Consider the following 24,288-nt stretch of genomic DNA (forward strand, 5'->3'; position numbering starts at 1 on the left):
ATTTCCTCCTTCCGGGTAATTTTGCTGTAGGCAAGGACAAACTAGTCTCCGCCACGGCGGGGGGTCGGGGAGGGCGGGTGGAAACTTTTCCAGGATATCAGCTATCAATCAAATTCAACTCCACCACAGAAAGGTTTCAGTAGGGCAGCACTTTCTCGGACCCCGTGTCCCCCAGCGGAGGGCCCGGGAAGTCTCTTGGAGGGTCTTTGCACCAGGACTATTGGGAAAAGCTAGGCTGAGTTCCAGCAACGAGGGGGAAAGCAGGTCTCCCACGAAGAGTTCTTTCGGGGTTGGTCGTACATTTCCGTTGCTAACTTTAAATGCCTTGGCCGGGTCAGCACAGCGGTACAGACACGTTCAAACCAGTCTCACTATGCGGCGGGTGGGAGCAATGGGGGCGCCGACCTCCCCCTTACCATCTGCTTTTGCACTAGTGCGATTTGCGCGAGGCGCTCACTGGAGTCATCGCTCATCTTTACCTTCGGCGGAATTAGGCCGCTAGACGCGGGGTACAGTCCCCCCGCCGGGAGCCGCAGCAGCTCGGGCCCCTCTTCGCGGCGGGGGAGGCGCAGAACCCGCCGGGGCCGGGTGTGGCGCCCGCGGCGGGGTGGGGCGGGGCGGGGCGGGGGGGCGCGCTGGGAGGGGGACGCGTCAACAAGCGCGGGTCCCGCCCGCCTCCCGCCTCCCGCCCCGCCCGTCTCCCGCCCCCGCCCCAGTCACCCGGCTCTGCGGCCACCCCGCACTAGGAGCTGCAGCCCGGGCGGCGGCGCGAAGGTTTTCGCCATGTCTGCGGCCATGAGACAGAGGTTCGACCGGTTTCTGCAGGAGAAGAACTGCATGACCGACCTTTTGGCCAAGCTGGAGGCCAAGACCGGCGTGAACCGGAGATACATCGCGCTCGGTGGGTGCACGGTCGCCGCGGGTGGCGGGGCCCGGGAGCAGCCGCGGCACCAGCTGCTGGGGAAGCGAGCGGGAAGGGGGTTCGGAGAAGAGGGTGTGTGTGACACATGGGGGCGAGGGCATCCTCGGGACCGATCTGGCCGTCCCGGCAGGCGGGGCCCGGAGACCCCGCGGGGGCGCCCGGATCGGGCGGGTGGGGGGGGCGATGGCCGGTGTTCGGGGCGCGGGGAGGGCCGGCGCTGACGTGTCTGTCCCCGCGGCCGAGCGCCGAGTCCCAGTGGCCGCGCGCAGGCTTGGCGCCGAGCGGTGGGGGCGTCCTGCGGGCGGGCGCGCTGGCATGGTCCCGCCAGGCTCTCGGCGGAGCTCAGCGCCGAGCAGGGTGTCCCCCGGGCCGGGAGGGGTCGCGGGCGGGGGAGTCGGGGCCTCTCCAGATCCTCTGTGGATCGCGGTTCCCTAGGCCGGCGAGCTGCACGGCGGGGGACCCCTGCGGGAGGGAGGGAGTGGGAACGGCGCGAAGGTAGGGGCTGTCCCCAGGCGGACTGCGAAGCCGGGGAAAGGCCCGGGCCCAGCCTTAAACGGCGGTTTGTTTTTCTCGATCGCCCGCACTAGGCCGAGCCTCGCGGTGTGGGCGGGGGCTGTCCGGCTTAACGCCTCCTGTGCCAAGGGACCCATTTCTCTCCTCGCGTCTCCAGGTGTCATCGGGCTGGTGGCTTTGTACCTGGTGTTCGGTTATGGAGCCTCTCTCCTCTGCAACTTGATAGGATTTGGCTACCCAGCCTACGTCTCGTAAGTGGCTCCCCCTGCAACCCTCCCTACCTCCCCTTTCCTCCCCATCCCCCACCCAGGGCTGTCCTAGTTAATACACATCCCCATTTTCCTGCGAGAGCGGTCAGTGGCCAGAAGGTAGAAGGTGCCTAAGGGCACACATTTTAGAGCCTTAACTTAATGCCGGATCTCCTGATGACTAGCTTAAATGCTTATTTCATCGGATTATGCTGGCTGGGCGGGTCCGTTGTAATACGTGCGCGCGGATGGAAAGTGCTACAACGAAGTCGTCCTGCCTTTACTGCTGGGGGGATGTCAGCTGGGTACAGAGAGCTGATCCCTTCTCCTTAATAATTATTTTAATGTGCACTTCACTTTATACTTCCATGTCTGAGAGTAAAACCCTATCAAATGAGACTTCCCTAATTCAGAATTACCGTTAATTCAGACCCTGGGGAGAATTTTGCCTTCTTGATTTTGAAAAGACTAGCCACTTATTAAAGGCAAATGGAGAACACTTACCCTAGTATATAAACAAAAACAACCTTTTTTTTTAAAAAAAAAGATTTTATTTATTTGAGAGAGAGAAAGGTAGAGATAGGACCAGAAAGCGGGAGTGGGGAGGAGAGGGGGAAGAAGGCTCCCTACAGGGAGCCCAATGGACTAGGGACTCCATCCAAGGACCCGAATCATGACCTGAGCCAAAGGCAGATGCTTAACTGACTGAGCCACCTGGCGCCCCCAAAAAGAACCTTGTAATAAAAAAAAAAAAAAAAAAAAACAAAAAAACACCTTGTAAGATGCATCCCTAATCACCGGGGAGGCTCAGTTGGTTAAACATCTGCCTTGGGCTCAGGTCATGATCCCAGGGTCTTGGAATGGAGTCCCGGATCAGGCTCCCTGCTCAGAGAGGAGCCTGCTTCTCCCTCTGCTTGCCTCTACCTCTGCCTGCTGCTCCCCCTGCTTGTGCTCTCTCTGACAAATAAATAAAATCTTCAAAAAAAAAAAAAAAAATGCATCCCTAATATAGCTCCTTGGTTATATAAATGACTCATTTATGTAATTAAAGTTATAAAATGAATCTCAGCAGATTAGGATCTGAATTTTTTCCTATTTGAGGTTTTCACTCTACAGTATTTATTTTGAAAATATTCTACAATTTCATGTTTTCATTCATTCAAAATTGGAATGTTTTGCCACATATAAATTGTTTTAGTCTGTAGCTCTACCCAAGAAAGCTGGTGGGTCTTAATTGAATTGGTCTCTGCAACTTTTCTCACCCATGGAGATAAAGGAGGAAGGACTTTTCGGCTGGGAGGCTAACACACAGATAACCCATGTATTACATACATCCTGTGTCTATTATATAGGACAAGCTAGAATTTAGTATTTGGCTAGAAAGGAGGAAACATGTAGATGTGGGTTCTTATTTGAGCAGTGAAATTGAAGTTACTGTATTCTCCTGGTGCAGAATCACTTGGAATCACTCCATAAAGTCTGACGACATTAGGATCCTACTTGCTTATGAGTTTGGAGTTCTTGTCTTCATGTTGAGAAAAGCATCTACCCTCTTCCAGCATTAGTTATTTAAGTACCATCCAGGTTACATGTGTATTCCAAAGAAGGGCAAACCAGGAAAACTGGTTTGGCTTTCAGGTCACTGCAAAAGGGCCAGGAAGAATGGTTTTTCATAAAATGTAATCAACTGATCATATGGTGTGTATGGAAAGTTTGGAGGCAACACAAATTCAAAGTGGCTTGGGCGATGTGTCTGTGCTCTCAGACAAAATAACAAAAAATTACATTACTTTTCTTCTGATTGTGTAGTCCGCTTGCAATAGTTCCTTTAATAAAAGTTTAGGAAAAAAAGAGTTTGAAGCATGATTCAGGTTTGTAGTTTAGAGGTTATTGATCCCATTTTGAACAAATCTGGGGTAGCACTTGAGTAACTGCCTTGCTGCTTGAGTAGTTTTGAACCAAAAGGAATATGGATATTTGGAAATACTGAGCAGCGTAAAACCCTTTTCCACGTCAGTACCGTTTGGCACATAACGCTGTGAGAAACATAACCTTCTCTGTTAGTGTGATGAGGTCATTGGTGTGGGTTTTCATAAAGTAAAAGTCTGTTCCTAGGTTGGGTATGTAGATCTAGGTGTGGGCGGAAGCTGATGTGACTACAGACAGAACTCCGGTATGTTTCTCCTTGACCTGAAGTGGATTAATTCTAGCAGGAATCTCTTTTTTAGTCCAATTTTAAAGCAAGTCAATTTCAGGGTTTTTTTCTTTTTAATCACTTTTCTGTAGTCATTCTTTCATTCTCTGCATAGTTAACTGAGTAGTATTGGCTCTTTTTACTTCCAGGAAGCTAAATGCTCCTGTCTATTGCTCAGAATTCTGTGAAATGATCTCTGTCATTTCATTTTTCATATTCATATTTCTGAGTGGGTCAGGTACCTGGGTTTTACCCGTTTTAGAATTATTCCATTCACCAAGTATATATACTTTTCTAGTTGAATATTCTGAGGCAAAGGGACATTTGTAGTATGCCATACTAGGAGCCGGAAAAGTGCTAAAAATCTAATAAAGGGAATTTAATGATTCCAGCAAAAATTCAGGAAACGATGAGTATCTCTAGAGTGGTTATTTATTCACAGGATGCTTCCTTTTGATAGGCCCAACTCTTTCACCTTTAAATTAAAGAGAACATTCTATGACCATTAGGGAAATAAGTGAAGGTTGCTCTCTGTGGTATTTGGACTTCTCCCTAAAACAATGGTTCTCAGCCTTGGATGCCCATTGGAGTTACTTGAAGGAGCTTTCAAAAATCCCAACGCTTGGGGCGCCTGGGTGGCTCAGTGGGTTAAGCCGCTGCCTTCGGCTCAGGTCATGATCTCAGCGTCCTGGGATCGAGTCCCACATCAGGCTCTCTGCTCGGCAGGGAGCCTGCTTCCCTCTCTCTCTCTCTCTCTGTCTGCCTCTCTGCCTACTTGTAATCTCTCTCTCACTGTCAAATAAATAAATAAAATCTTTAAAAAAAAAAAAAACCCAACGCTTGGGCCCTACCTCCAGAGATTCTAGTGTAACTGGTATGGGGTGCAGCCTGGGCTTGGGGGGTCTTAGGCTCCCTGATCTTTTACAGCCTGTAAAGGAGTCCAGTGTCAACCCATGTTTTGAGCCCCCGATGTGCAGCGGCAGCAGGAACTGGTGCTCGTTACACTCGAGGGGCTGCAAGGGAGGGGAAAATGGCCTGCTGACCCTCGGACCCTCCTTGACCTCTGCTGTGTCAAGGTGACATGGGATTGTGAGCGGTATAAAGCAAACAGACCCCCAGTGAGTAACGTTGAGGCAATCAGCGTTAGACATTCGTGTCATTGTGTGATGATTGTCAGAAAATCCTTTAAAATGGTATTGTTAGTGGCACCTGGGTCCGTTTTACTTAAAATGTGACCTGTGATCTCCTATTTACTTGTTCTCTTGCGTCTTATAATTCTCCCTGTGCTCCCCAGCCAGAGTTCTTCTAAAGAGTGTGGGTTCCTTTGTTGAGCAAGAATCGAATCCAGCCACACTCCAGGCCGGGTGGTAGCAGCCCAGTAGCTACTCTGGGGACTGGGTGGACACGCAGTCCGTTCTCTGTGAGGGAGCAGTCTACCCAGGTAGACTGCGGTGAGTAGTCCCCTGCTGACCGAGGGTGGGAGGTAAGCAATGAAGAAAATGGACAGGGAGCTGGGGTAGGGAATAGCAGGAAGGACCCCCCCCCCCCCACACACACATATTTTTCTGAGAGTCTGTTTGACTTAAGGCTTGAGAAGGTGCCAGGTGAGCCTAGAGCAGAGCCAGGCGAAGGCGCCATAGGTGCCAGGAGCCGGGCGTTGGAAGCCTGGAGAGAGGTGAGGGAGCCCAAGAGCGGTGCAGGTGCCACGACCCAGGGCCTGTGGCCAGAGGGTCAGGGCATATTGATTCCAGGTGGTTGAAGGGAGTTTTCTGATTGTCTTGGATGGGTTTTAAATAGGGAATGACGAGATACGATGTGTATCTTAAGGTCATTGTGACTGCAGTGACCCTAGAAGGGAGTGGCCATCCTGCCCAACTCTTGCCAGTTTCGGCCTTTCTCAGCATCCACTCTGGTTCCTCCTGGTTCCTCTCCTCTTCGTCCATCACAGGGAGGCCCACACCACATATTGGTCAGCATGGGGCTTAGAGGGCACAGAAGTCAAGTTTGGAAAAGCTCCCATGGCTTCCTGGCTTGTCTTGGAACTCACTCCTGGGAAAACTGTGGGTGGGACCCCAGCGTACCTGGCTTCGGGTCAGGGGTGGGGTGTTGGAACCCAGACGGCTAGAGGCCCGGCCTCCACTCATGAAGGGGCAGTTAGGGCCTTAAGAGGCCCCCGTTCATACTGGTTACTCTTGTTTTCTGATACACCATTTCCCTTCGGGAGCAGGGCCTTTAATCTTCTCTTCTATGATTCCAGACTTTTTGGCTATTGTACACAGGCAATTTGAAATCGAATTCCAGCCTTCTCGTTGTCAAGAGCTGTTGACGGAATTGCTGTCATCTCTTGACTTCTTCGTTCTGTTCCTGGGAGGAGAAGGCAGGCCACTGCTTTGTGTGAGCCTCTGTTATTGAAGTAGACCTACCCCAATGCTGCCCCATTGTTTTGCCGAGGTGTAATTCTAGCCTTTGTAAAGTGTCCAGTTCAGTGTTTGGAATGTTGGTAAAGTTGTGCATGCATCACCACTATCTAATTCCAGCACATTTCCACCACCTCCCAAAAGAAACTGGATCCATTAGCAGTCCCTCCCTATTTCTCCAGATATGACGTACTACTTTCTGTCTCTATGGATTGGCCTATTCTGGACATTTCGTAACCTTGGGATCCTATAAGATGGGGCCTCTTTTTTTTTTTCCTGGTGCAGCCCTGCTTCCAGGGGCATTGCACAAATCAGAGTCTTTCCAAGAGACGCCCCTGGAGCACATGCTGTGTGTGCCCTCCTATACAGAGTCCATTGCCAGAGACCTAAGGCAGCCCCCGCCGGGGTCCTCAGGTGGGTGCCAGTCTTGGCCCTGCTTCTTTGGTCAAATGGAAGTATGAGGGTAAGTCTGATGACTTTATTTTCTAATTTTATTTTTGCCCCACAGAGAAAGAAAAGAAGGAGAGTTTGCTTTTTATCCCATTAGTGACTTTTTAAAAATTCTACAAAAATGTCTATTAGTTTTTCTTTTTATTTCGACATTTTCATAAAGATCAGGCTACCACCTTCCTGGGACTGTCAGAGCTGGGCCATAGAGATCAAGCATATAATCTAATTCATTTAGTTTTCAAATGGTCCAGGCACAGAGAGGTAGAGTGTGTGTCCCAAGGTCACCCAGAGAGGCCAGACGTGGTCTGGAACCCTCAGTTACTACACAGGAATGTGATGGTGCAGTTAGGCGTATTTTAGTACCAGACTCTAAAAGATTAACTAGTCCAGCGTTTTGGTGACTAGATTCAGTCTCATGTTTGGCAGCCCTTTTGCAATCTCATGCCCACTTGAGTGATACGTCATTTTATCTTCGGGTCCTTTCTTGCTAACCCATTTTAAACTCTGCCACCGAGACAGAGGAGGTTATTGCTTTTAGCAGTTTGCATGGCTCAATACCTACGTGGCCCTGCTATTAATAGACACTTAGGTACCCTAGTTCAGTGCTTTACAAATGTGGCTTCTGTAATCCTCATGGTACCCCGATGACATAAGCACTATGATTGCTCCCATTTTGCAGATGAGGAAACAGAAAGGAGTAACTTGATCGGGTTCTCACAACTAGTGGATGGGAAAATGTATTTAAAACCCAGGGAGCCTGACTGCCTTGCTTGGTAGAGCATAAGACTCTTCACCTTGGGGGTTATGAGTTCAAGCCCCAGACTGGTGTTAGAGCTTACTTTTAAAACAAAGAAATAGGGACACCTTGGTGGCTCAGTCAAGTCCTGGGATCCAGCCCCGCCCCAGGGCTCCCTGCTCAGCGTGGAGTCCGCATTTTTCTCTCCCTCTTCCCCTCCCTCTGTGATCTCTCTCTCTCTCTCTTTCAAATAAATAAAAATAAAAATTAAATAAATAAATAAACCAACCAAACAACCCAGGGGCTCTGGTTCCAAAGTCCATGTTTCTCCCTGGACTGCTACACTTCTCTCCGTGCGGCTCTTAGGCTGTCTCGGATACAAGCCAATACCCAGGCAGAGATGAAGGGTGAACTGTTGATGTGAACTTATTCGTTTCTCCATCTGACCCTGTCAATACATTGTCTTCATGCAGTGTATTTTTTTCTCTCAAGTAGGGCACTGCCCTCCCAAATCATATACCTGTACACACACACAGACACACACACGTATTTGCAGTGTTTTGTGAACGTGAGTTAGAACGTATTACTAACAGGTTCTGTCGCTTGTTACGTAGCGTTGATTTACAAGAGCACCAACATGACTAGCTGTTTTGCAGGGACTTGCTGTTTCCCCAGTGCAAGCCCTTCCCAGGAGGGCACCCGGAACTGGATTTCCTGGGTCAGTGCAGCCTTGCCTTTAGTTTGGTAGCAGGAGGCAAAGAATCTCAAGGAGAGGGTGTTGGGGGGTGACGCCTGTGAGGTCAGATCGGAAAGGGGACAGTGAGGCGGAAAATTGGGAAGAGACATTGTCAGGTGACTACAAGAACTGTACTACGACTATCCCCAAGTAAAAGCGCCAGCATTTTCTTAGTTAATGATTCACAGCAAACAAAGTGCGGGAGCCTAGGTTACAAAGGACTGGAATCTCCTCATTTAAGATCTGCAGTGGCAGACTCCTAAATGGAGGTTTGGGACCCAAAGGAGACTTTGGAGAACGTGGCTTTGGTGTGACCGGCATTTAAGCACCACTTTGTTTTGAAAAAGCAGGTCATCTGAAGCAAAGTCGGGCTTCCCAAATGGGGCTGGAGGGTGTGGATTTGTGGTTCTCAGACTCACTAGGAAGGGGCGTGTTTGTTGGTGTGCGCGCGCACGTGTGTTTTTCCAGAACTTGTAATTATGTTCTTTTATCCTTTTTTTAATGGATGAGAATTTGGAAGTGGATAGGTTTTCTATTAAGCTGCTTGTGTTCCTGTTACACTAGCTTTCCCCAACTCTGCCACTGGGAGCCCTGGGCTGGCCTGCTTAGGCTCTCAGCGGCGCAGCTCACACTGACGTCTCTGGGTGGTGGGCAGCGGGTGCAGTGTTCTGGGCGACTCTGCGCTTGGGTCAGGAAGGGGTATCCTGTAAATTTTGCCTCAAGCATCGTGAAATCTTAGACATTTAACCATTTTACTTTTTCGGCTTTTTATTGCGTGCAAATTCACTTAGTGTTAACTGCTAATACTGCTGAACTCTTTTAAGATGGAGTTGTAGAGAAAACGAGAAAAAGTGATAAAATGTCCTTGTGACAGCATGCCACTGTTTTTGTGGGTAATTAGAGCTGGCATTTGGGTTAGTTTCTTCTCCCCCCGTCCTTGCCTGTGCCATAGAGAAAAGAAAGTCTTAAGGAGCAAGTAAGATGAAGGATTTAAAAGACTTACTCATGATCTACTTTCTGGGCTCTAAAGCAGTTGTGGGGAGAGATCCCATTCTTAATACTCTGTTCTAGAATGTTCCCTATGAATTTTAATGATTTTTTTTTCTTTCCTGTGTATGAGAGCCCTGGAGATGTAGTTTATCTGTCCTTCTGCCCCAACTTGGAGTTCTTCTCTTCTTCAGGACTGACTTTAAGCAAGTACTCCTCATCTCCTACAGTATTTCCAACAACTAGAGATACATATGGGACATTTTAAGGTGTCTTGTGGCTTTTGACAGCATAACCAATGAATTAGTTTTGAGAAACAATGAGTTAATACGAAAGTTGAGAAACAGTTTCAAAGATTGTCATTCAGTGGCTTTTTGTAGTAGCTGAAGTAGGAGTGGGGGCCTGTAGAAACCTCTTCTGACGTTGGTCTGTCGCTCGCATACTCTTCTGGTTCCTGGGAGCAGAGCTTATCCGCCGGTCTCAGTCTCACAGCCACTATATATAGCCTACAGCTTCTGGTAGTCGGACCAGGTGATCTGGGGAAGGGATCACTTACGTGTCAGAGGTAACTCCAGGCTGCCATGTGCCTATCTTGATGTGGCCTTCTCCTGTCTGGGAAACGTCGGTTTAGATTGTTCTTGTCCAGGTTGGGAGGGTACTTGAGCTAAAGTTCAACTTGATCATACTGTATCTGACACGGATACTATATTTACACAAAAATCAGTTTTATCGACGGACGTTCTGGTGGAATCCTCATCTGCTGTGTTATTGCTTCAGACATACTTTTTTTCTTTTTTTAAACTATCAAAGAGTTTAAGGCATTCAGTTTTGATTTATAAACTGTTAGGGGTACCTGGGTGACTCTGTCGGTTAAGCAGTGACTCTTGATCTCAGCTCAGGTATTAATCTTGGGACCATGGGTTTGAGCCCCATGTTGGGCTCCACTCTGGGTGTGAAGCCTCTTTAAAAAATATTTTTTTTCCGGGGGCGCCTGGGTGGCTCAGTGGGTTAAAGCCTCTGCCTTCCGCTCAGGTCATGATCCCAGGGTCCTGGGATCGAGCCCCGCATCGGGCTCTCTGCTTGGCAGGGAGCCTGCTTCCTCCTCTCTCTCTCTCTCTCTGCCTGCCTCTCTCCCTACTTGTGATCTCTGTCTGTCAAATAAATAAATAAAATCTTTAAAAAAAAAAAAATTTTTTTTCGGGACGCCTGGGTGGCTCAGTTAGTTAAGCTGTTGCCTTTGCCTCAGATCATGATCCCGGGTTCTGGGATCGAGTCCCGCATCAGGCTGCTTCCTCGGCAGGGAGCCTGCTTCTCTCCCTGCCTCTGCCTGCCTCTGCCTGCTTGTGTGTACTCTCTCTCTCTGGCAAAATAAAAAAAATCTTTAAAAAAAAATTTTTTTTCCAGCTAGTTTAGGTCCTAGAGATCAAGCTGCTGGGGTGAGTGCCGCCTTTTATAGATTTGGGAACTACTGGATCTGGATCATGGGTCTGTTGGGGCAAAGGCGGGTGTAGGTGGAGGGACGCCTGAATTCTCTGCCCTGCACACTTCAACATTCCTCATGTTTTATATTTGACTGTGACTGAATTTTTCATTTTGCGTTAAAAAACCAAATGGTGGATAGTTGGTAAAAAAAAAAAAAAGATCATTGTAAATAAACATCAAAATGTTTGACTACAAAATGTTGGCTTTTGTTTTAATATTTGGTCTCCATTAGAGATATTTTATAGACTCACCTTAAAATGTATTTGCCTGTGAATTTAGCTTATGTATTTCACCAAGTCAGGCATTTTATGTAGGAGAACAGCATATTAAAGAGTAAAGGAGCATGGTATTTTTTTCACTGTTCTTGTATAGTCACCTTAGAAGATACACTATGTACCTTTCTAAGTGTTTTCTATGTATTTAGGAGGCATATCCACCTAGTCATCTCATATCTTTTTTCCTTTCTTTTCTTCTTTTTTTTTTTTTTTTTGAATGGGTAGAAGGACTGGGCATGATATAAATGGTAAGTAAGCAAATGGCTTTTACTGTGCAGGATCCTCTCCCTTGCTTCCAGAGGACAGCTGCTCTGCGGTGGAAAACAAGGGGAACTCTGCGTGCCCATAGCTTCTTACTTTCTTTTTTTTTTTAAGATTTTATTTATTTATTTGACAGACAGAGATCACAAGTAGGCAGAGAGGCAGGCAGAGAGAGAGGAGGAAGCAGGCTCCCTGCTGAGCAGAGAGCCCGATGTGGGACTCGATCCCAGGACCCTGGGATCATGACCTGAGCTGAAGGGAGAGGCTTAAAACACTGAGCCACCCAGGCGCCCCACTTTCTTTTTCCATGAAGAAGAAAAATCTTTTCTTTATCAGCATGGAAACAAACTAGTGTTTATGTCTTAAAATATGTCACTTCCCCCCCTTCTAATTTGATGCACTGTATGAGTCAAATAAGATTCACGATGGCATTCTAAACCAGTAAAGGTTTAGTAAAGTATAGGAAAACCATTTGGGGCTCCCTGGAGTCCCTGCGTCTCGATCTTCAATACGTAGGACAGAAGTAGTCCCGCGTGTAGTGGGTGCTAGGGGTGGTCATGCTGTGTGTCTGCTCTGTCAGAGAAAGGATTGTAAACATTATGGTCTGTAGTCTCGAGATTCAAGCTTCAGACAGTCTGCCTTGAATTCTGGGATATTTACTTTTAAATAGGATTTACCACATTCAAAATAAAACAAAGCAAATGGATCCCTGGCAGATTTCTTTCTGTTCTTTACCAACAGAGTATCTCAAAGCTGTTAATTGTTACAGGGTTTTTTTATTAATTGTTTTTTTTTTCCTTGATTCACTGTCTGGTAATAGAATTGACTCATTAAAATTAAAATTCTGTGGGTGGATACAGCCGGTTTTAGTAGTAAAGCCAGTGCTTTGAAGAAATGTATTACTTAATTTTATGTTACTTGCCTAATTTGAATTGTAGCGGCCAAGTTCTACGCGAACCACAAACAGTACAGGTGGTTGGTACCTGGCTTTCTTTGGTGTGAGTGATCAGAGGCGTATGTGTGTATGGATCTGCTAGTTCCTAGCTCTGTTAACCTTTGGACGGATACCTTAACTTGGATAAAAACCCAATTTTCTGTACGTAATAGGGGTGGATAGTGTATGTCAACCACTTAGCCCGGAATCTAGCAATCAGTACGTGCTTAATTAAGGGTGGTTACTTTTATTAACCTGCAGAGAAGAAAACTGACTTGGTCACAGTTGTGATTATCTCTAGGTCATTGTGCTTTTAAATGGTTCAGGGAAAACCTCCTTAGTGTTTTCTTTCATTAATTTCTTCCACTTAGCTTTATTTGGTTCCTTGTCTTATTTTTTCTTATACCTATATTAGCAGCTTAAGACATTATTGTTCCAAGAGCATTAGAGGACAGTAGAATTTTGTTCTTCCAGGTCATGAGGAGGTTCTCTTCTGTTATGGTGTGGTATATACATGTTCCTAAGCACTGGGTATAATTTTAACCATTTGTAAATACTAAATCCCATTTTTTTTTTTTTTTTTTTACTTTGTTCTGTTTCTATTAAGATTTCCAGTTTCCCATAACTCTGCCTCCATAGCCCTCCTTCATAGGACCCTTCCTGAAGCACACATGTGCTCCTTAATTAGGAGTGGAACTGTTTTTGACTGTGGACTTTTGGTCCTTGAGAACCACTGTTTTGGCCCGAGGGCTTCCTTACAGTGTCAGAAGAAGCAACGTCAGTGCTCAGTATATGCTCCTATCTGAAAGCATCTGGCACGGATTTGCTGTGGTGGGTTACTACACGGGTAGGGGATACCCGAGGTTCTCTGAGGAATGACTCGGTTTGTGAGGGAGAGAATACCAGTAGCTCAAGACCATTTCTGCACAACCTTTGTTTTCTCTCCACATGCTGTCCTTCAGCCACGTTCCCTCCTGCCCTTGCTTTTAGAAAACAGCAGTAAAGGTATAAACAAACAGATGGGCTCTGTGGGTGGAGGCAGCCAGTACCTGTCCCTGGCCCAGTGGTCTGGTCTGGCCAGTGGGTTCTATGCTTATCCATTCCCATCCACTACTAAAGAATTTAGGCCCGAAAAGTGTTCTCAGTAATATCCGAATTTGTTCCCATTGACCTGCAAATGGGATTTGGGGATTTCAGCTCTTTACTCTCTGTAGCATTTGGGATTTGGAGAGTGAGTATAATTAAAATCCACTGTAATTCTCTAATCTCCTCTTAGCCTTATTAACAATGCTGTTAACCCTCTACCAGCTGTACTTAGCCAGAGGACTGGAGGGTTCTTATCACTCGCTTTCCCTTTTAGTCTTTTGCCTCCCTATAATGATAATAAATTTTTATCACATTGTAAGTACTTATCTGTTACGGTAATATTTAACGAGAGCTTGCTTGATTCAGGACATTGATTCTAAGTGCTTTACATGTATTAATTTAATCGTCAGGACAACATGATAAAGTTTATCATTCCTGCTTGAGAAATGAGGACGCTAAGGCCCAGAATAACTTGCTCAAGGTCATGTGCCTAGTAAGTGGTAAAACCAGATTACAAGGTGAAAGCCGAGGGTGGTGAAATGATGCAAAGCCAGACGAGCACTGGGAAGAAAGGAAGAAAAAAGCCTGGCTGTTCCACAGTAATTAATAATTTTTTTGATAGTTTGCTTTGTTTAAATAGAAAATTAGAATGAGTCCGTTCCATGTGATGGGCTGTCGGACTCTCCTTTCTCTTTCTGTGTTTATCTGTGTATTGAAAGCCTTTTAATGCTCTGGAACACAGCAGTGTGTGTCCGATCATTGTTCGAGAAGTTTGTTTGTAAGAGACCCAGGAGCTGTTTCCTCAGGAGAGACATTAAATGAGTGTGCCTGATGTTCACTTTAGTGTTTAACAAAGCCCTGGAGAGAGAGTTAGTCTCATAGGAGGAAGTAGTTGTAGAAAGTCTGGTGTTCATTTTTTTTCCCCACATGGAAATCTTTTTCCTTCCTCTTGTTATAAAAAATAGTACAGGCTCATTACAAAAAGACCTCAAAATGAAATTCTGCAATCCTAATGCCCAGGATTAACTTTACCCAATTTGAAGTATGTATTTCTAGACACCATTCTTGGTCTGTAAACACACACAGATATATATCTACCTCTATTTTTTTTTCAAACACAAAGTTAGTAATCTACATTCAACCCTGTATCTTGTACATCTTTCTCTGTTAATATCCTTTTTAAAGGTTTCAGAATATTTCATTGTGTGGATATAACAACATGTATTTATGTAGTTTCATTGCTGTCCTTAAGAACTGTGTAGACACATGCTTCTATAATCTTTTCTTTTCATAGATTTATTTATTTATTTGACAGAGAGAGAGGTGCAAGCAAGGGGAGAAGGAGAAGCAGGCTCCCCACTGAGCTGGGAGCCCGATGTGGGACTCGATCCCAGGACTTCAGGATCATGATTTGAGCTCAAGGCAGACACTCAGCTGAGTCACCCTGGCACCCCTATAATATTTTATTTTCAGTTGAAATTCATTTGAACTTCACATTTTGGTCTATAAAATATAGAATAGGAACAGTTTATCTGTAAGACAGCTACCAACTCAACATTGAACAGTTTCTAATTCTGCTCTGTGAATTTTTAGAACTGCAAGCCACTCCCATAGGTGGTATTGACAGTCACCTTCAGCACCCTAGCTGTGTCTCTGCTGCTTACCCAGGCCTCATTTCAGTTTTGCCACCTGCTCCAAGTAGGCCACACCCTGCTCCTGGAACAGGGTGGTGGCCGATGAGAGATCAGAGAGTCCACAGCACTGAGTCCAAGTGGCCAGGCATTGGGTCAGTAGTGAAAATATGGCAGTAAAAGTCCACAGAGAGCAATCTAAGACCAGACTGTCTGTTCTTTGTGAGTGTGTCCCCCCAGGCGTCATTCTGAAACCAGGTTCAGTGTCCGTGGTGCAGCTAATACACCTCACTGTGGGCAAGGGAAATTAGAGAGTATCTGAGCCAGTGACCCAGGCCCATGGGGACGGGGGTGGTTGGAATTGCTGCCAGCTTCTTTTGAGATAGTTCCAGAGCTCCTCTAGGGTTTAGCTAGGGATCGAAAAGCCCTGGGGAAGGTCAGTATTCTAGCCAAACAAATACAGGACTTCTAGATTGGTTCTTCAAATTTTAGCAAGAGTTTTGGTTAGGAGATGCTTCTATTTTGAATTCCTTTACATATTTGAGAATGTTCAGGTGAGCATTCTAGATCGTCTTAGAGTGACTCATCCTAATCGTAGCAGAGACATGATTCAGTCTGCCTTTCCTGTCTAACTTTTCTCCTCTTTCGGCCTCCCATTCATTGCCCGAAAGGGGTAGCCTACCCTTCGGCTACAGCCGATTGGATCCAAGTCCATCACTTGGGTTTTCTTTCCTAGAAAGAACGGGGAGGTGGTGCCGAGACTGAACTTTGAGCTGGCCGTTCTGAAACTTGGCTCAGCCTTAGGATCCACTCCACAACTTTCTTCAAGTTTATACCTGTGCCCTACCCGCCAGCATCTTAACGCTAGGTCTGAAAGGGACCTAGGCCTGTATGTGTTTGATCAGTTCTCCAGGTGGAGGTGGATCATCATCTAAGTTTGAGATACAGTGGTCTGGGGCACCAACTCAGAATGCTGTCCTGTTCGCTTCTAACTGCCCTCCCTGCCCCTCCCACCTCTGCCTGGCTTCCGCCCAGGTAAGCAGGATGGACAGTGGAATGGTTCTCCAAGGATCTGGACCTTGAGACTGATGTTTCCTTCTGTTTGTCTTCTGTGACCCTGTCTACCCTTTCTGAGCCTTGGTTTTCTTCAGCAGAAGACTGGATCATTGTGGTCCCTTCTCTTTTTGTATTTATATTAATGCAGCAAATGTGATTAAGTAACTGCTTGGTACCAGACATTTTGCTAAGTGTTATACAGCCTGGTGGTGAGTTGTTCTAACTAGGAAAACAGCCTGGAATAGTGTGAAATAGGCACAAGCTTTGTCGGACTTAATTTCGGGCATAAATCCATTCTCTGCTACTTGTTTTTTCCTTCCTTCCGTCCGTCCCCGTCCTTCCTTCCTTCATTTCTTCCTTCCTTCATTTCTTCCTTCCTTCGTGCCTTCCTTCCCTTTCAGGTAAGCTGTCCACCCAGCACGGGTCTTGAACTCATGACCTAGAGATCAAGAGTTGCTGGCTCTCGGTGAGCCAGCACCCCAGGCAACCCAATCTCTGCTTCGAGCCCTGCACATGTTATTTTTCTTCCCTGAGCCTCAGTCTTTCCCTCAAAAGTGAAAGTAACAATACCTATTTCATAGGGGGAAGCTGGGTGGCTCAGTCAGTTAAGCAACTGCCTTCAGCTCAGGTCATGATTTTGGAGTCTCAGGATCAAGTCCCGCATCGGGCTCCCTGCTTGGTGGGGAGTCTGGTTCTCCCTCTGACCCTCTCCCCTCTCATGCTTGCTCTCCCTCTCTCTCTCAAATAAATTTTAAAAAAATACCTATTTCATGGGGCTCTTATAAAGTTAAATAATTATTAGGTAAAATTTAACCAAGGATGTGAAAAACCTGTACTGTACAGGATCTGAAAAACTATGAGGCATTGATGAAGAGGACACAAATGGAAAGACATACCACGCTCATGGATTGGAAGAATTAGTACTGTTAAAATGTCCATACTACTCAAAGCAGCCTATAGATTCAGTATAATCCCTATCAGAATACCAACAGCACTTTTCACAGGACCAGAACAAATAACCCTAACATTTGTATGGAGTCACAAAAGACCCTGAATAGCAAATGCAATCTCGGGAAAGAACAAAGCTGCAGGTATCACAGTCCCAGATTCAAGGTCTGTTACAAAGCTGTAGTCGACCAGTATGGTGCTGCTGCAAAGACAGATAGACAGATCAACGGAACAGCATAGAAAGCCCAGAAATAAACTCATGCTTACATGGTCAATTCATCTACAACAAAGGAAGCAAGAATATGAAGTGGGGGAAAAGATAGTCTTATAGATAAATGATGTTGGGGAAAAACATTCTTAGGTTCCTACCTCTCCCAGTCTTCAGCTGTGCCATGTTGACCAAAATGGAAATGACTTAAAGGCATAGAGCGCTGCTTAAGAATTCTTGAGTCCCTATGCTGCCTGAGAAGCTGCTACATCGTTAATCTGATACACTGAGTTGAAATGTGATAGTGTGTGTATGAGGCAGGAGAGTGGATTGCTGAGTTATCAATCAGCTGAGTCCACTCACCTGGGCGAGGAAGTCTATAAGTAAATAGCATTCAGGAAATGGCAGTTGTTTTGTTTTGTTTTTTAAAAGATTTTATTTATTTATTTGAGATAGAGACAGAGCACTATCAGGGAAAGCTGCAGATGGAGAGGGAGAAGCAGATTCCCTGCTGAGTAGGGAGCCCGTCGTGGGGCTTGATCCAGGACCCCGGGATCGGGACCTGAGCTGAAGGCAGACACTGAACTGAGCTACCCAGGAACCCTTAAGCTGAAGAGGTTTTTAATAGAATTTCTCATATGATTGAAGCATTTAATTATTGTTTTAATTTAAACTAGCACAAGGTTCATTTCTAAAAATGTCTACATGTCATAACATCATCAGTTAGTCACAACAAGAAAGAAAGAACAAGAAATTGTCTATAGGTGTGGAACCCGAGACTCAAAAAGATGAAACTCCCCAGTCTAGTTATGGGGAGAGAAAAGCTTAAAACTGCCATTTCCTGGTGGCTCCCGGGTGGCTCAGTGGGTTAGGCATCTGCCTTCAGCTTGGGTAATGATCTCATGGTTCTGGGGTCAAGCCCCGATGCATTGATAGATTGGGCTCCCTGCTCAGCCTGGAGTCTGCTTCTCCCTCTCCTTCTCCCTCTCCCTCTGCCCCTCCTCCCACTCACGCGTACTCTCTCTTTCTCAAATAAATAAATAAAATCTTAAAAAAAAACTTTAGCTTAATAAGACTGTGGTCATGTCTTCTTTCATCCGCCTTGGTTTTCCACAAAGTCCTGGTCAGCCTGTGTGTTCAGTTTCGAGCTCTTTTCTAACTACTTTCCAGTGTTACTACGTAGTGTTCCAAGTGTATTAACAAGGAAGCTTTTGAATCCATAGTGTCCATAAGTTAGAGGACTAACCTTTTTTTTTTTATTCCTTGAAGCACTGAACTTGACTTGTTTGGGTGGCTTTTCTGTGTTTGAATCTGTGGATCTTGACTAACCTCTTAAAAATAATGACACAGAATGGAATTGAAAATAAGGGAATGTTTATTTCAGTTTATGTGTCTGTGTGGATATGTTTGTTGACTGGAACATGTTTGGTTACTTAGTCATGGATCGCTTCTGTTCCTCAGACCAGGACCAGAAGTGAATTACACCTCCGCATCCCCTCTGCCCAGGTGTGATGTATAAGAAACAAGTCTTTATCAAAATAATAACTTAAAAGATCCGCTTAAATAGAAATGGGGAGGAAAATGACCTTACATGTCAAGGGGATACCGTTGTTAGTTCTTGGGCTAACGTGCTTGCCTACCCCGTCTATGGCCCTTGATTACATTTGCCAGCTTCTGTCTGAGGAAAGCTAAAACACGGACATAGTCCACATGTTACAAGCTATTATTTTATAGGCAGCTTTCTTAAATTCATTTTGTGATTCTTTTGTGGAAACTGAAACACTCTTGACTTTCAGAGCAGCCATCACTTCTCCTCTCTCCCTCACGCCATTGGCGCTCATCTCAGTTAGGTGTACCTTTCCCCCTTTAGTTGTTTTCTTTCTTTCTTTCTTTCTTTTTTTTTTTTAAAAGATTTTGTTTTATTTATTTGACAGGCAGAGATCACAAGTAGGCAGAGAGAGAGGAGGAAGCAGGGTCCCTGGCGAGCAGAGAGCCCGATGCGGGCTCGATCCCAGGACCCTGGGATCATGACCTGAGCTGAAGGCAGAGGCTTTAACCCACTGAGCCACCCAGGCGCCCCTTTAGTTGTTTTCTTTTTTCTTTTTAAAGATTTTATTTATTGATTTGACAGAGAGAGATCACAGGTAGGCAGAGAGGCAGCCAGAGAGAGAGGAAGGGAAGCAGGCTCCCCACTGAGCAAACAATCATGCACACAAACAAACATAATACCCACAGCTGCCTCTCACCAGTTCAGAGGCTTTCTTAGTGAATAACTCAGCGTGATTTAGCAACCTAACTGTCTCTTTCCGGAACCTGTTCACCAAGTATTTTCAATAGTTACCCCATCCCATAGGCTAACAAGAGTCATACTTTTTCTAGTTTACTATTTTAGTTCAACTTAGTTATGATAAGTAACCAGACGTACGTCAGGATAGGATAAAAAAAAAATTGTGGCATTCAGGCTTAGAATGATGAGATTCCCAGGCCTGGAAGAGATTTCTGTGATTCAGAAGTAAAAGATTTTAAATTTATTTCCATTCATTTACAGAATGAAATTTGTTTAAGCAGTAGTTGGTACTGAGAAAGTCAGGCTATTAAGATGAGAGGAGGAGAGATCACAGTCCAAGTCTCACATATGATAGTCGGAACCAAACAGAAGCCTTGATGTTTGCTTTCACCTGTCTGTTACAAAGTATATTATCCGGCTGATTCTGAACTGTCTTCCCGAAGTTCCTTTACAGAACTTTCTGTTTACCCATGATATACCTCAGTTACTAAAAGCACATAAGAACTAAGTTAGCATAAAAGAATTTTTTTTTTTTTTTTACAATTTTATTTATTTAAGTAATCTCTGTACCCAACATGGGACCCAGACTCAAAACCCCAAGATCAAGAGTCACATGCTGTACCGACTGAGCCAGCCAGGTGCCCCACCATGAGAGAATTCTTGATGTATCTCTGGCATCAGGATGCCACTTAGGGGTTCCCAGTCATTGGTGGTATCTCCTGGTGCCTGGGTGGAGGGAGATCCGGCAGGGTGGAAATCCAGGGGAAAGCTAGTGTTTTTCTGTTTTCTGGTGACTAGAAGACTGGTGACCAGTAGTTACGATGGCTTGTCTTACTGTTTCCTCACTGCTTCCTATCCTTACGTTGATTTCTTATCTCAGTAGCATGGTGCATGCATTTGCCTGAGTTCCCTACTTGGTGTTAGAGGGCCGGCTGTCAGAGTCTGCTGTTTGAAAGTGTTTCATTGAGATCTCCCTACATGACACATGTGCTTTTTGTTGCCTTTCAGAATTAAAGCCATAGAGAGCCCCAACAAAGAAGATGATACCCAGTGGCTGACGTACTGGGTAGTGTATGGTGTGTTCAGCATTGCTGAGTTCTTCTCTGACCTCTTCCTGTCGTGGGTCCCCTTCTACTACATGCTGAAGGTATGTTGGCTTTCCCTGAACTGCTCTTTTTCCTTCTACCTATGGATTTGCTTTGTGCCCTACCACTAAAATACACTTCCATCTCAGGACCCATACAGAGGCATAGGAACAAAGGCTTGAATATTAAACATCTGTGGTCTGGCCTCCCCTTAGAAACAGGAAGACCTATTGGGCCCAGCTCAGTTACTTTGTATACTGTCTTGGAAACAGCCAAAACAATTGTGTGTTCAAGAGGGGCTTGATAATAAAAGATGGAAATATGGTGCCATAGACCAGGCATTGCTGATAGTTTACCAAGATCCTCTCTTCACAGTGGGTAGTCACACTGATGTGCAGGAGTCATTGTTTCTAGAAGAAAAAAGTTCTTTCTTCTTACTTTGAGGGAAGGTTTGGAGGAAGATGTGAAACGGGCTCTTGGAGGAAGTCATTTTGAGAATGTTGGCAGGTGCCATAGTCTGAGGTCCGCCCTGCCACACCTTTTGTTTGATAGAGAACCAGCCTTGGTCACCACCATGTGAGGAAGAGGATGAGGAAGTTGAAACTGTATCGATTCTGAGTGAGAAAGTTAACCTCTCCTAATACGCAGGGTATACATTTTATTGGAAGCCTTAAATACTGTCATCCAATCTTTTTCTTTGTCACTTTTACATTTTTGTCTTGCTTTTGTACCTCCAAGTTAAAAAACATTCTCCTGTATTTTTTTCTAAAACAGAGGTTTGGGGGCGCCTGGGTGGCTCTGTGGGTTGGGCTGCTGCCTTCGGCTCAGGTCATGATCTCGGGATCCTGGGATCGAGTCCCGCATCGGGCTCTCTGCTCAGCAGGGGCCTGCTTCCCTCTCTCTCTCTCTGCCTGCCTCTCTATCTACTTGTGATCTCTCTCTGTCAAATAAATAAAAATTAAAACAAAAAAAAAAACAAAAAAAACAGAGGTTTGGGCATAGAAGTCCTATCCCTATGGAGGTGCTGAGGAAAATGAATGGAACTAAGTGGCCAGGGCGGTTCTTCCCCGTCCACTCCTGCTCTGCCCCCTTGAACGGTGTGTTACAGCTTACGAGCATCTCCTCAGGCTGCTGGGGGGCAGAGGGTGCTCCCTTGGCCCGTGGGGCTGTTGAGCGGGAGAAGATGAAACTGTGGTTCGTCTGCCGCGTGGGGCTTCTACCCACAGCTTACTGGGACCAGCATGCATTGGCATGTTGTTTTCCTCCATCCCAGTGCCTAGCAGAGCAGCTAATACTCCTAGAGGAAGATGAGCTTACAGGCCAAAATATTTGATAAGATATTTGAAAGGTATAACCATTTCAAAAGAAAGACAGCATGATCAGTACAAAATCCTGTCAGCAGTGGGAATATTAGACCTGACTAACCGAGACTTCTAAGATAGATTGCTAGCAGAAGAAATACAGCAATATGAAATAGGAACCAGAAAACGCAGGGAAGAGCCAAGGGAAAATACGAGATACAAAAAAGAGTTGAAATAATCAACACACTATATGGCATAAATAACAGAATGGAACAAACTTGAAAACTGAAAGCTTGAAAAAATATATATATATACACCTATACATGTATTTCAAAGTAATCTACAGATACAGTGCATTCCCTATCAAATACTGATAGCATTTTACATAGAACTAGAGTAAATAATCCTAAAATTTGTATGAAACCACAAAAGGCCCAGAATAGCCAAGATAGTTTTGAGAAAGAAGAACAGAGCTGGAGGTATCACAGTCCCAGATCCCAAACTATACTACAGTAACCAAAACAATAGGGTACTGGTACAACAATAGACAGATCAAAGGAACAGAATAGAATCCTCAGAAATAAACCCATGCTTATATGATTAATTGACTATGACAAAGGAGGCGAGAATATACAATGGAAAAAAGATAGTCTCTTCCATAAATGGTTCTGGGAAAACTGGACAGCCACATCAAAAAAATGAAACTGGACCACTTTCTTATACATATACATATACATAATATACATATACATATACAAAAATAAACTCAAAAGGGGTTAAAGACCTAAACGGGAGACCTGAAACCATAAAACTCCTTGAAAGAAAATAGAGGTAGTAATGTCTTTGACATTGAACTTAGCCACTATTTCTAGATATGTCTCCTCAGGCAAGGGAAACAAAACCAAAAAATAAGCTATTGGGACTATATCAAAATATAAGCTTTTGCACAGTAAAGGAAACCATTAACAAAACAAAAAGGCAGCCTGATAAGTGGGAGGAGATATTTGCAAATGACATACCTACAAAGGGGTTAATATCCAAAATATATGAAGAACTCATGCAACTCAACACCCCTAAACAAACAAGCAAACCAAAAACCCAAATAATTGGATTAGAAAATGGTCAGAACACCTGAATAGACATTTTTCCGAAGAAGACGTACAGATGGCCGACAGACACATGAAAATACGTGTCTTTTCAACATTATTTTTTTTTTAAAGATTTTATTTATTTATTTGACAGAGAGAGATCATAAGTAGGCAGAGAGGCAGGCAGAGAGAGTGAGAGGGAAGCAGGCTCCCTGCCGAGCAGAGAGCCCGATGTGGGACTCGATCCCAGGACCCTGAGATCATGACCTGAGCCAAAGGCAGCGGCCTAAACCACTGAGCCACCCAGGCGCCCCTCTTTTCAACATTATTAATCATCAAGTAAATGCAAATCAAAACCACAGTGAGATGTCACCTCACACCAGCCAGAATGCCTAGTCTCAAAAAGACAAGAAATGACAAGTGTTGGTGAGGATGTGGAGATAAGACAACGTTTGTGTTTTGTCGGGGAGAATATAAACTGGTGCAGCCATCATGGAAAACAGTAGGAGGTTCCTCAAAATTAAAATTCTATACCATATGACCCAGTAATCCTAGTACTGGGTATTTCCCCAAAGGAAATGAAAACACTAATTCAAAAAAAAAAAAAAATGCACTTCTATCTTTTTGCAGCATTATTTACAATAACCAAAGTGTGGGAGCAACCTAAGTGTTGTCAGTAAATGAACTGATAAAGATGTATACACACACGCACTTTGTCTCTCTCTCAATGGAATATTACTTAGCCATTAAACAAAAGAGATCTTGCCATTCACAGCAGCGTGTTTGGACCTAGAGTATATTATGCCAAGAGAAGTAGGTCAGAGAAAGACAAATACCATATGTGACTTCACTTATATGTAGAATTTTAAAACAAAATAAACCAAACCCAGAAACAGACAAAAATACAGAGAACAAACTGGTGGTGTCAGAGGGGAGGAAGGTGGAGGAGCTTAAGAGGTACAAAATTCCAGTTAGAAAGTAAGTTACAGGGATGAAAACTGCAGGATAGGGAATATAGTCAGTAACACTGATAACTGTGGTGACAGATGTAACTATACTTGTAGTGAGCCTTCTGTATTCTGTGTAAGCGTTGGATCACTATGTTGTACACCTGTAACCAAGATAACATTGTCTGTCAACTATACTTCAGTTACACAAAGGAGACTTAAAAAAAAAAAATGTGGGAAAAAACCAGTACATCCCTACCTACAGTTAAATGGGATGAAATGATCCATAGCTATAGAAATTTGCATAATTCATTAATTATAAAAAAATAGCGGAATATGGGGCGCCTGGGTGGCTCAGTAGGTTAAAGCCTCTGCCTTCGGCTCAGGTCATGATCTCAGGGTCCTGGGATCGAGCCACGCATTGGGCTCTCTGCTCAGCAGGGAGCCTGCTTCTTCCCTCTCTCTCTGCCTGCCTCTCTGCCTACTTGTGATATCT

The 24,288-nt window shown here is 45.0% G+C and overlaps 1 protein-coding gene across 1 annotated transcript in view; it reads left to right on the plus strand.

The window, feature by feature from the left end:
- The first annotated feature begins 698 nt into the window (after positions 1-698).
- The window catches only part of REEP5 (receptor accessory protein 5), a 39,337-nt gene continuing 15,747 nt past the window's right edge, over positions 699-24,288 (plus strand). Inside the window, exons 1-3 of the mRNA XM_045999722.1 lie at positions 699-901; positions 1,593-1,686; positions 20,380-20,518. Of these exons, the coding sequence (XP_045855678.1) occupies positions 784-901; positions 1,593-1,686; positions 20,380-20,518 (351 nt within the window). The 5' untranslated portion in view covers positions 699-783. The remainder of the gene's footprint in view (positions 902-1,592; positions 1,687-20,379; positions 20,519-24,288) is intronic.

Source organism: Meles meles, chromosome 3 (assembly GCF_922984935.1).
Source record: "Meles meles chromosome 3, mMelMel3.1 paternal haplotype, whole genome shotgun sequence".
NCBI classification, from domain to species: Eukaryota; Metazoa; Chordata; class Mammalia; order Carnivora; family Mustelidae; genus Meles; species Meles meles.